At 48.7% G+C, this 12,434-nt stretch overlaps 1 protein-coding gene across 20 annotated transcripts in view; it reads left to right on the plus strand.

Annotated features, from left to right (window-relative positions):
* Positions 1 to 12,434, plus strand: part of LOC122937811 (zinc finger protein 569-like) — a 350,216-nt gene that overhangs the window by 129,756 nt on the left and 208,026 nt on the right. For 18 of the 20 annotated variants that reach the window (XM_044292901.1, XM_044292887.1, XM_044292892.1 and 15 more), the window contains 3 exons: positions 11,940 to 12,044; positions 12,128 to 12,251; positions 12,331 to 12,395. In XM_044292901.1, coding sequence (XP_044148836.1) covers positions 11,940 to 12,044; positions 12,128 to 12,251; positions 12,331 to 12,395 — 294 coding nt within the window. Of the gene's footprint in view, positions 1 to 11,622; positions 11,747 to 11,939; positions 12,045 to 12,127; positions 12,252 to 12,330; positions 12,396 to 12,434 lie in introns of all 20 variants that reach the window. The other 2 variants (XM_044292906.1, XM_044292908.1) reach the window with 1 other exon arrangement.

Consider the following 12,434-nt stretch of genomic DNA (forward strand, 5'->3'; position numbering starts at 1 on the left):
CCAACCCATCCGAGACCGCCATACAGAATGCCATCAGAGACATCCAGCTGCAGGATGAGCGGCAAGAGAGAGAACTAGACCGACAAGAGAGAGAATGTGAGCGACAACATGAGTGGAAATGGCGGAAATACGGCAAACAGAGACAGCACCTAGAGATACAGCACCTGTCCGTAAGTTGCCCTTTCGCACATTCAAATTATTTAAGGAAGGATAGGAGGAAATAGAAGAGTTCCTCCAGGACTTTGAGAGACTGTGCCAGATACATAAAGTGCCGTCCCAAGATCGGGTCGCCTTACTGGCGAGTAACCTAACTGGCAAAGCTGTGAAAGCGTATCGGGCCATGGAGGATGAGGACGCCATGGATTATGACCTGGTAAAAGAAGCCCTGCTAGCCCGATTTGCCATTACCCCCTGAAGCCAGCTGGATTAAGTTTTGAGAATCCCGGAAACAAGGCAACCTAACCTACGTGGAGTGGGCACATTGTCTGCAGCGGAACCTCAAGGGCTGGTTCCAGGGAAGCCATGCTCATACCATAGAGGACATACCCCAGCTAGTTCTCTTAGAACAGTTCTTTGACCACACCCCTCCAAAATATGGGATTGGGTGCGAGATAGGCGGCCACAGACGGTACAGCAAGCAGCTACTTTGGCCGATGAATATCTGGACTCTCGGAGATCCATTGGAGGCCAGCGCTATCCACTACCGCGGCCCAGTGTACCGACCTCGAGCCCAACTCCAGTATCTCAGTGGGCTGCCTCTAGACCCTTAGCCCAATCAAAACCTTCTACCGGGCCTAAGTGCTATACATGTAATCAGATGGGTCATCTGGAGCGTTATTGCCCTAACCGATCCCGAGGTACCAAGAGACTGCCCAGTTATCCAGGTCGGCGACTTGTTGCCTCCAGAACGAGGCCAACCCTCTAGATGTTCAGGAAGAGTTTGGTGAGCTGTTCAAGGCCGATACCGTCCAGGCCACAGCTGAAGATAATCAGCAGCACCATTGTCAGGCGGTATGGGTTAATGGGCAGCCGGCCCAGGGACTTCGTGATTCCGGGGCTACGATTACCCTTATTCAGCCTCACATAGTTCCTCAGTCGGCCCGAACCGGCCAGACTGTGGCAGTCAGGGTAGTAGGGGGCAAGGTGCTGCGCTTATACACCAACAGAGTTCACCTGGATTGGGGCTCAGGGAAGCGACAAGTGAGAGTAGGGATACTCCGTGAGTTACCCGCAGAAGTACTTTTGGGGAACGACTTGGGGCATTTGACTTCTTCATTTGCACTAGAGACCGCCATGGCCGTGACCACCCGACAACAAAGCCACCTACAAGGCAACTCCACTCCTATGGGGACCCAGGTAAGACCAAATCCTCCTACGTTACCCCGACTTGACAACCCCATGTCCTGGGATTCTCCTTCCGACGTTAGGCAAGAAAGCCGGAGAGACCCTACTTTAGCGTGCTATCGCGACAGGGCGGGCAAGGATCCAGGGGGGTTAGGGGAAGACAGAATAGAGTGGGAGGGAGGGCTTCTTTATCGTTACACTGAAGGGGTGGGCAACGGGAAGCGCGAGGGCCCCTACAAACAGCTAGTCGTACCCCAGAAGTACAGACGGGAGCTATTGAGGCTGGCTCACGACATCCCCTTGGCCGGACATTTAGGGATAGCTAAGACCCGGAGTCAGTTGTCTCGTGCTTTCTCCTGGCCTAGGTTACATGCAGAGGTACAAGAATACTGCCGGACCTGTGAGACTTGCCAGAGAGTAGGAAAGGCGGGGGATCATCCAAAAGCCTCTCTGCACCCCATGCCGATAATTAGGGAACCCTTTAGCCGGTTAGCAGTAGACATTATTGGCCCACTGGCCCGCCCCAGTGCCACTGGGAAGAAGTATATTCTTACAGTGGTGGATTACGCCACCCGCTACCCGGAAGCTATTCCCCTATCCAATATCCAGGCTGACACGGTAGCTGATGCCTTACTGCGGGTGTTTACTAGGGTAGGATTTCCCCAGGAGATATTGTCTGATCAAGGAAATAGGTTCACCGCCGAGCTGACCCAGAGTAGGAAGGATTGGAAAAAATATATTTTCCCCACCTACTGTTCGCATACAGGGAGGTACCTCAAGAGTCCACAGGGTTTTCACCATTTGAGCTGTTGTATGGGCGAAGGGTTAGGGGACCCTTAGACTTAGTGAGGGCCCAGTGGGAAGGGGGAGAGGATCCTGAAGGCCTCCCCATCCTTAGTTACGTCTTGGAACTCAGAGATCGACTGCGGGAACTTACCGAGCTAGTCCATGAGAATATGCAATCAGCCTAGAGTCAGCAGAAGGTTTGGTATGATCGATCTGCTCGGAATCGCACTTTTTGTGTCGGACAGAAGGTCCTAGTACTAAAACCCTTGAAGCAAAATAAATTACAGGCCTCCTGGCAGGGCCCCTATCAGATGGTAAAACAGCTGTGCGACACCACCTACGTGGTCGCCAGCTGTGCAGACACAAGAATTAAGAGGACATTCCACATCAATATGATGAAGGCCTATTACGAGAGGGCTGAGGCAGTAGCCGCCATATGCGCTCCTGCCACCGGGGACTCTGAATACCTGCCGATGCTGGAGCTTCCTGCAATCAGTAACCGTTCTGGGGGGGTGGAAGATGTTCAGTTAGGAGATGGGTTAGGACCCCAGGAACAAGAACAGGTCAGGGAATTACTCCAGGACCGGAAAGAGATGTTCTCAACACTCCCTGTATACACTCACTTGGCAGTGCACAAGGTGGAGACCCTCGGGCAGAAGCCCCTGAGACAATCAGCCTATAGGATTCCCGGAGCTGTGCAAGAAGGGATGAGAGCAGAGATTAGGGAGATGCTTGAGTTAGGGGTGATCGAACCATCAGCAAGCCCCTGGGCTTCCCCTGTAGTATTAGTCCCAAAACAGGATGGCACGACCCCGATTTTGTGTGGACTATAGGCGACTGAATGACTGTACTGTGACAGATGCCTACCCCATGCCCCAAATGGACAAATTGTTGGACAAAATAGCTCAGGGACATTATCTGACGACTATTGACCTGTGTAAGGGTTACTGGCAGATTCCCCTGGAGGCGGACGCCATTCCAAAGTCAGCCTTCATCACCCCGTTTGGCCTTTTACCAGTTCCGGGTAATGCCATTCGGGATGAAAATGCTCCGGCTACCTTCCAACGAATGATAGATCAACTCCTTAGTGGTCTTCAGGATTTTGCATGCGCATATCTTGATGACATCGCAATCTATAGCCAGACATGGGAGGAGCATCTCAGACACCTGGGCATAGTGCTAGACAGAATCAGAGTTGCAGGCCTGACCCTGAAGCCAGACAAGTGTAATATCGGGATGTCTGAGGTACAATATTTGGGACATAAAGTGGGATGTGGGAAGCAGAGGCCGGAGCCTGCAAAAATCGAGGCCATCCTAAACTGGCCGGTTCCCAGAACCAAGGCCCAAGTACTTGCATTTTTAGGGACAGCCGGGTACTACAGAAAGTTTGTACCTCACTATAGTGACATAGCCAAACCACTGACGGACCTGACCAAAAAGAATCTCCCTAGACAGGTCCTGTGGTCCCCGGAGTGCGAAACGGCATTTCAACAGTTGAAAACCACCCTAACACAAGCTCCCATACTGGCGGCACCCGATCCTAACAAACACTTTGTCGTACATACAGACGCCGCCATGTTCGGACTGGGAGCCGTACTAAGTCAAGTTGGCGACGATGGGAAGGAGCACCCGGTGACGTATCTCAGCCACAAGTTGTTACCCCGTGAAGTTGGATATGCTGCCATGGAAAAAGAATGTTTGGCTTTAGTCTGGGCTTTAACCACCTCCGGACCGCCTAACGCAGATGTGCGGTCCGGAGGTGGCAGCGCTGCGCAGAGTCACGCATATACGCGTCATCTCGCGAGACGCGAGATGACGCGAGTATGCGCCCGCGCGTGCGCAGTTCGCGCCGGCATTTCGTTCAGGACCATTTCGTCCAGGACCATTTCGTCAGCAACCTGCCAGCCAATGATCGTGGCTGGCAGGTTGCTGATTTTTAAAAAATCCAATCAAAGGGCCAGATAGCAGATCATATTTGTAAATATGATCTGTTATATGGCTGCCTGCTCCTCTGCTGGTTCTTTTCGTCGGTTGGATCCAGCAGAGGAGCAGGCTACACAGTGAGTACACCAAACATCACACTTAGCCCCAGATCACCCCCCTGAACCCCAATTAACCCTTTGATCACCCCTTTGATCACCCCTGTCAATCACAAGTGAAAAGAAAAAAGTGATCAGTGCAAACTTAGCGTATCGCTAATCAGCATTTGTACTTTTATAGTATCTGGAAGTGATCAAAACTGATCACGGTCAGATCTATAATAGTACTAGTGTCACTTTAGTTCGCCCTCCACCCAAAACGCAGTGTTTGCCCGATCAGGCCTGATCGCTCGCCCACACGTGCGTTCGCCCACACCCGCCCCACCGCAGTGACAAAAAAAAAATTTTTTTTTGATCGCTGCACATTCTATTTACACGCACTGCGGCGATAAAAAAATCAGTTTTGATATTTTTTATCAACCGCAGCGGCCTCCGGTACTTCGCTAGGCTCCCCTTTGTAAGACAGGCTTGCTTTTTTTTTCTTGGGTAGTCTCAGGGAATACCCCTAAATTTAGTTGCCCACATGTCTAACAGGGGGTATTCCTCTGAAGAGGCCTACAGGCTTCTGACCCAGTCGGATGAGGAGTGGGAACCCTCATCTGATGAATCCAGCGGGTCAGAATACGAACCTGTAGAAAGCAGTGGCTCTCTGACCCAAAGTTCGGACGAGGAGGCTGAGGTCCCTGATAGAACCAGGCGTACCCGGCCCCGTGTCGCTAGACCGCAGGTTGCGCAGGATCCGCTTCAAGAGCAGCAGAGTGGGGCTGGTGCTGTCGGATTACGTGGTGAGGCATACACCAGCAGCCCAGCCCTTCCTGGACCTAGTACCAGCACTGCCGTACAACCTGGTGAAGTAGCGAGCACCAGAAGGGCAGTTGAAGCTGGTACGGTGGCACGTGCAGTAGTGACCCCGTCGCAGCCACCGCAAAGACGTGCCCGTAGAGCCCCTAGAATCCCAGAGGTGCTGGCAAACCCTGATTGGCAGTCCCCAACTTCAGCCGCACCTGTAGTTTTCCCTTTCACCGCCCAGTCTGGAGTTCGGGTTGAGACAGCTCAGATCGGTTCGGCCCTGGGATTTTTTGAGCTGTTCTTGACTGCGGAGCTTTTAGACTTAGTTGTGGCAGAAACAAATCGGTATGCCACACAATTTATAACCGCTAACCCGGGAAGCTATTATGCCCAGCCTTTCCGGTGGAAACCAGTCCAAGTTTCCGAAATTAAAACTTTTCTGGGCCTCCTCCTCAACATGGGCCTGACAAAAAAGCATGAATTGCGGTCATATTGGTCCACGAACCCGATTCATCACATGCCCATGTTCTCTGCTGCTATGTCCAGGACACGATTTGAGGTCATCCTGCGTTTCCTGCACTTTAGTGACAACACCGCCTCCCGTCCCAGGGGCCACCCTGCTTTTGACCGGCTCCACAAAATTCGGCCCCTCATAGACCATTTCAACCTGAAATTTGCAGATATTTATACCCCAGAGCAAAACATCTGCGTAGACGAGTCCCTAATACATTTTACCGGGCGCTTTGGCTTCAAACAATACATCCCAAGCAAGCGCGCCCGGTATGGGGTCAAATTGTATAAGCTCTGTGAAAGGGCCACAGGCTATACCCACAAATTTCGGATCTATGAGGGAAAAGATCAGACCCTGGAGCCGGTCGGTTGCCCTGACTACCTGGGGAGCAGTGGGAAGACAGTTTGGGACTTGGTGTCACCCTTATTCGGCAAGGGGTACCATCTTTATGTGGACAATTTTTACACAAGTGTGGCCCTCTTTAGGCATTTGTTTCTAGAACGGATTGGCGCCTGTGGTACCGCGCGAACTAGTCGCGCGGGCTTCCCCCAACGGCTCGTTAGCACCCGTCTTGCAAGGGGGCAGAGGGCCGCACTGTGTAACGAAGAACTGCTCGCGGTGAAATGGAGAGACAAGCGTGACGTTTACATGCTCTCCTCCATTCACGCAGACACGACAATACAAATTGAGCGAGCAACCCGTGTCATTGAAAAGCCCCTCTCAGTCCACGACTATAACCTCCACATGGGAGGGGTGGACTTCAATGACCAGATGTTGGCTCCGTATTTAGTGTCCCGCAGAACCAGACGCTGGTATAAGAAGGTGTCTGTATATTTAATTCAATTGGCTCTGTACAATAGTTTTGTTCTCTACAGTAAGGCTGGGAGAACTGGATCCTTCCTCAAATTTCAGGAAGAGATCATCGAGAACCTCCTGTACCCAGGAGGTTCCGTGGCCCCATCCACCAGTGTAGTTAGCCGTCTACACGAGCGACATTTCCCCAATGTCGTTCCTGGTACCTCAACCCAACCGTCACCCCGAAAAAGATGTCGTGTCTGTAGCAGGAGTGGAATAAGGCGTGACACCCGCTATTTCTGTCCTGACTGTCCTGACCACCCTGCCCTATGCTTTGGAGAGTGTTTCCGGAAGTACCACTCACAGGTACACTATTAGCATAGGGATCATCTCACCAGGATAGGCACACAGGGCTATTAGGGCCCATTCACTCACTGCTGCTGCAAACGTCTCCTTTCACATGGGACAAAGTGCATAACGCACTTCGCCACATCTTTGGGCGATTTGCGCTTTGCACATTGACCCATGGGGAAGGAGAGGTTTGTTCTATAAAGGTAAAAAAACAAAAAAAAACACACCAGTAAGCAAACACGTTAATGTTCAGTTCAAAAAGTTAAAGTTACATGTTCTGTTGCAAAGTTAATAAAATTATTGCGTTGCGGCCTGTTTTTTTTTTTTTTTTTTTTGTCTTTTTACCTTCCAGGTGGACCAACCGATTGACTAGCTGCAGCACCGATGTGCATTCTGACAGAAGCATTGCGCTGCTGTCAGATTACACGCAAGTCGGTGTATGCAGCGCTGCAAGACGGGATTTTCTCCTCTGCAGTGACAGATACGTTTGCCGAGGCATACGAGCTGAGGAGGAGGCGGCGTTCCTATGCTTTGGCAAACACTTTGTATATATATATAAAAAAAAAAAATCCCGGCAATGATTTATTCATCCACATCGATTGATGCGAATGGAGAAATCTGGTTTGCCAGGGCATACGAGCTAAGTGGGTATGGATGTAGGGCGGAGCTCCTATGTCCTGGCAGACGCCTTTCCCCTCCATTTTTTTTTTTTTGGCAGAGATTTTTTCATCCACATTGATCAATGCGAATGAAGAAATCTGTGCCGTTCATTTTTTTCTTTCAGCCCAGAGGCTGAACGGAAAAAAAAAATCTCATTACCCTGTATGCTCAATATAAGGAGAATAGCAGAAACTCCTAATGCTGGCCATACATGTAATGATTGCGGAGACCCTCAAATGCCAGGGCAGTACAAACACCCCACAACTGACCCCATTTTGGAAAGAAGACACCCCAAGGTATTCCGTGAGGGGCATATTGAGTCCATGAAAGATTGAAATTTTTGTCCTAAGTTAGCGGAAAGTGAGACTTTGTGAGAAAAAACAAAAAAAAAAATCAATTTCCGCTAACTTTTGCGAAAAAAAATATTTTTTCTATGAACTTGCCAGGCCCCTCATTGGATACCTTGGGGTGTCTTCTTTCCAAAGTGGGGTCACATGTGGGGTATTTATACTGCCCTGGCTTTTTAGGGGCCCTAAAGCGTGAGAAGAAGTCTGGGATCCAAATGTCTAAAAATGCCCTCCTAAAAGGAATTTGGGCACCTTTGCGCATCTAGGTTGCAAAAAAGTGTGACACATCTGGTATCGCCGTACTCAGGAGAAGTTGGGGAATGTGTTTTGGGGTGTCATTTTACATATACCCATGCTGGGTGAGATAAATATCTTGGTCAAATGCCAACTTTGTATAAAAAAATGGGAAAAGTTGTCTTTTGCCAAGATATTTCTCTCACCCAGCATGGGTATATGTAAAATAGCACCCCAAAACACATTCCCCAACTTCTCCTGAGTACGGCGATACCAGATGTGTGACACTTTTTTGCTGCCAAGGTGGGCAAAGGGGCACATATTCCAAAGTGCACCTTTCGGATTTGCACCGGTCCATTTTTTACACATTTTGATTGCAAGGTACTTCTCACACATTTGGGCCCCTAAATTGCCAGGGCAGTATAACTACGCCACAAGTGACCCCATTTTGGAAAGAAGACACCCCAAGGTATTCCGTGAGGGGCACTGCGAGTTCCTAGAATTTTTTATTTTTTGTCGCAAGTTAGTGGAATATGAGACTTTGTAAGGAAAAAAGAGAAAAAAAAGAAAATCATCATTTTCCGCTAACTTGTGACAAAAAAAAAAAAAATTCTAGGAACTCGCAGTGCCCCTCACGGAATACCTTGGGGTGTCTTCTTTCCAAAATGGGGTCACTTGTGGCGTAGTTATACTGCCCTGGCAATTTAGGGGCCCAAATGTGTGAGAAGTACCTTGCAATCAAAATGTGTAAAAAATGGCCTGCGAAACCCGAAAGGTGCACTTTGGAATATGTGCCCCTTTGCCCACCTTGGCAGCAAAAAAGTGTGACACATCTGGTATCGCCGTACTCAGGAGAAGTTGGGGAATGTGTTTTGGGTGTCATTTTACATATACCCATGCTGGGTGAGAAAAATATCTTGGTCAAATGCCAACTTTGTATAAAAAAATGGGAAAAGTTGTCTTTTGCCAAGATATTTTTCTCACCCAGCATGGGTATATGTAAAATGACACCCCAAAACACATTCCCCAACTTCTCCTGAGTACGGCGATACCAGATGTGTCACACTTTTTTGCAGCCTAGGTGGGCAAAGGGGCACATATTCCAAAGTGCACCTTTCGGATTTCACCGGTCATTTTTTACACATTTTGATTGCAAAGTTCTTCTCTCACATTTGGGCCCCTAAATTGCCAGGCAGTATAACTACGCCACAAGTGACCCCATTTTGGAAAGAAGACACCCCAAGGTATTCCGTGAGGGGCACGGCGAGTTCCTAGAATATTTTATTTTTTGTCGCAAGTTAGTGGAATATGAGACTTTGTAAGAAAAAAAATAAAATAAAAATCATCATCATTTTCCGCTAACTTGTGACAAAAAATAAAAAGTTCTATGAACTCACTATGCCCATCAGCGAATACCTTAGGGTGTCTACTTTCCGAAATGGGGTCATTTGTGGGGGTTTTCTACTGTCTGGGCATTGTAGAACCTCAGGAAACATGACAGGTGCTCAGAAAGTCAGAGCTGCTTCAAAAAGCGGAAATTCACATTTTTGTACCATAGTTTGTAAATGCTATAACTTTTACCCAAACCATTTTTTTTTTGCCCAAACATTTTTTTTTTATCAAAGACATGTAGAACAATAAATTTGGCGAAAAATTTATATATGGATGTTGTTTTTTTTGCAAAATTTTACAGCTGAAAGTGAAAAATGTCATTTTTTTGCAAAAAAATCGTTACATTTTGATTAATAACAAAAAAAGTAAAAATGTCAGCAGCAATAAAATACCACCAAATGAAAGCTCCATTAGTGAGAAGAAAAGGAGGTAAAATTCATTTGGGTGGTAAGTTGCATGACCGAGCGATAAACGGTGAAAGGAGTGTAGTGCCGAAGTGTAAAAAGTGCTCTGGTCATGAAGGGGGTTTCACCTAGCGGGGCTGAGGGGGTTAAAGAAATTGCAGCCCTACGTCTATGGACGCTCTTTTACCGTCATGACGGACCACAATCCCTTGATATGACTAAACCGGGTGGAGGGAGAGAATGGCCGATTACTAAGGTGGAGCCTGGCTTTGCAACCCTACAATTTCACCATATAATATCGGCCAGGGCCTCAAAACGGGAATGCGGATGGATTATCCTATACCTGGAATCTTAAGACTACTTTTCCAACATCTTCGAGTTGACCCGGTGAGGGTCCCACTGTGGCTGTTGGACTGTTTCCCAGGAGGGGGGGTAATGTCATGGTTTGAATCTCTGTGACAATGGCCACACCCATCTGCCTCCCAGCCAAGCTCTTGAACTAATCTCTGCTTACCTCATTTGCATAGCCAATCAGAGGGGGTTTTACAATTTACCAATTGAAAGAGGTGTTCCAACTGTCAATATAAATATATGTGATGCATTCAATAAAGAATTGTCAGTTTGAACTCACATACGGCCTGACTGGTGTTAGTTCTGTGAGAATTAAAACGACACGAGCGGTCGTTTGAGGCCGGATCATCAACGGCGGAACCAGCAGATATTGTGGTCACATCAGGCAGTACCACAGTCAGTTTTTTATCACGCGTGTGCAAAACGCCTTGCACCGGTGCGATAAAAACTGAACATCAACACAATCGCAGTCAAAAATGACTGCAGTTGCGTGTCGCACAGTTTTCCTGCAATGCACACGCAACGCATCTGGAGCAAATCCGAAACGCCTGTGTGAAAGAGGCCTTAGGGATCCCGCCCAGGCTGGAGATGCAGAGCCACGCGCTGCTTTTCTAGACCCCTCTTCATATTCCATCTTCTCGTGTCCTGGTTTGTAACTTGCGCAGGGCGTGTCCCAAATGCTGCAGACCACGTGGGACTCCGCACAGTACACACCTACGTGGTCACAGGTTATAGTTCCCCTCACTGTCCAGTCAGTCCTGCAGATACAGCTCAGGCAGTTCTAACGTTCCGCTCCTTCCGGTGCAGCCTCCATGTGAATGATGAACCTGATCTGGTCTCGAGCTGCTGGGAACAATTTATTATGGAAATTGGGGCCTTCGAAAAAACAGTCTGGCTCCGGCCCCAGAATCGGGTCGTTCGTCAATATTTGACCTGAACTAGAGATGAATTGGATCAGGAAGGAAGAACATAAATCTTCTTCCTGTCCCTCCATGACCGGTCCGGCCGCCATCACCGGCGTCTTCCCTCCTTGTCTCCGGTTCACCCATAAGACTTCCTACGGGTGAACTGGACATTCCTGTAGACCCTCTTATAAAGTAGTGGTGTCAAAGGGGTTTTCTGGAATTATCAGGATAGGTCATGAGATCGGGGGGCTCCTACTCCCGGGACCCCACCGATCAGCTGTATGAAGAGGCTGCTGCGCTCGGTGACCTCTTACGCCTCTTCCAAGGCCATGTGATGTCACCTTCACCGGTCACAGCTGCGATATCAAGCACAACCACTTTACTAAAGACTGTGCTTGGTGACCTGCGAGAAGACTGCAGCGCTCACCGGCGAGCCACGGTCTCCTCAAACAGCTGATTGGTCGGGTGTATCACCACTTCAGCCAGGGATTGTATGTAGGGGTTGTGTGGGGGTACACCATACTTTACACTGCTGTGACCTCAAACATTGGGGGAACTGCCCCGACGAGATCTTTTAGTCATCAGTCCAGACAATAGAGAGAAGACCTCATCTCCTCTGATTTCTCCCAAATGTCCCTCATCATCTCCGGTCATTATAAGCATTTCTATGGGATTTCATGTGGATTCTACATTGACTCCTCTTCTTCCATTCAGGTTCCTGTGATATAGGATTGTCCGATGACATCATCAGTACCAGATAATGGATGGGGACGGGGACAAGATGGCGGAGAGGATATTAAATCTTACCCTAGAGATACTCTTCCTGCTTACTGGAGAGGTGAGAGGTTCTGATGATGTCACATTACACCATTATCTATGGTAATTACAGGGGATGTGACTGGAGAGGTGAGAGGTTCTGATGATGTCACATTACACCATTATCTATGGTAATTACAGGTGGACATGGCTGTAGAAGTGATGGACTCTGGAATGTACATGGTGACATTTATTATTATGTCTTCAATGAACAGGATTACTCCACGGTGAAGAAGACGTCTAGTAATCTGATACCTGAGAAGAACAATGAGAAGATCCTAGAAGTCGTCCACAAGATGATGGAGCTGCTGACTGGAGAGGTGACACCGCCGGGAATGCGGGGACATTATACAGTCACAGCACTGGAGGGGTCTGGGTGATGACGGTGTCATTGTGTTGTCAGGTTCCTATAAGGTGTCAGGATGTCGCTGTCTATTTCTCCATGGAGGAGTGGGAGTATTTAGAAGGACACAAGGGTCTGTACAAGGAGGTCAAGATGGAGGAGGACCAGCCGCTCACATCTCCAGGTAACAGACAGGACTAAATACCAATGTCCTGGAATTCTCTGTCTGTAAAGTCTGAGTCCAGTCTCTGTGTCTCCTGCAGAGAGATCCAGTCAGAGGACAACACCAGAGAGATGTCCGCGTCCTCTCCTTCCACAGGATGGTCAGGTAACAGAGATTTTCCCTATCGCTGATCACTGCTGCGTC

This window comes from Bufo gargarizans, chromosome 5, assembly GCF_014858855.1.
Source record: "Bufo gargarizans isolate SCDJY-AF-19 chromosome 5, ASM1485885v1, whole genome shotgun sequence".
NCBI classification, from domain to species: Eukaryota; Metazoa; Chordata; class Amphibia; order Anura; family Bufonidae; genus Bufo; species Bufo gargarizans.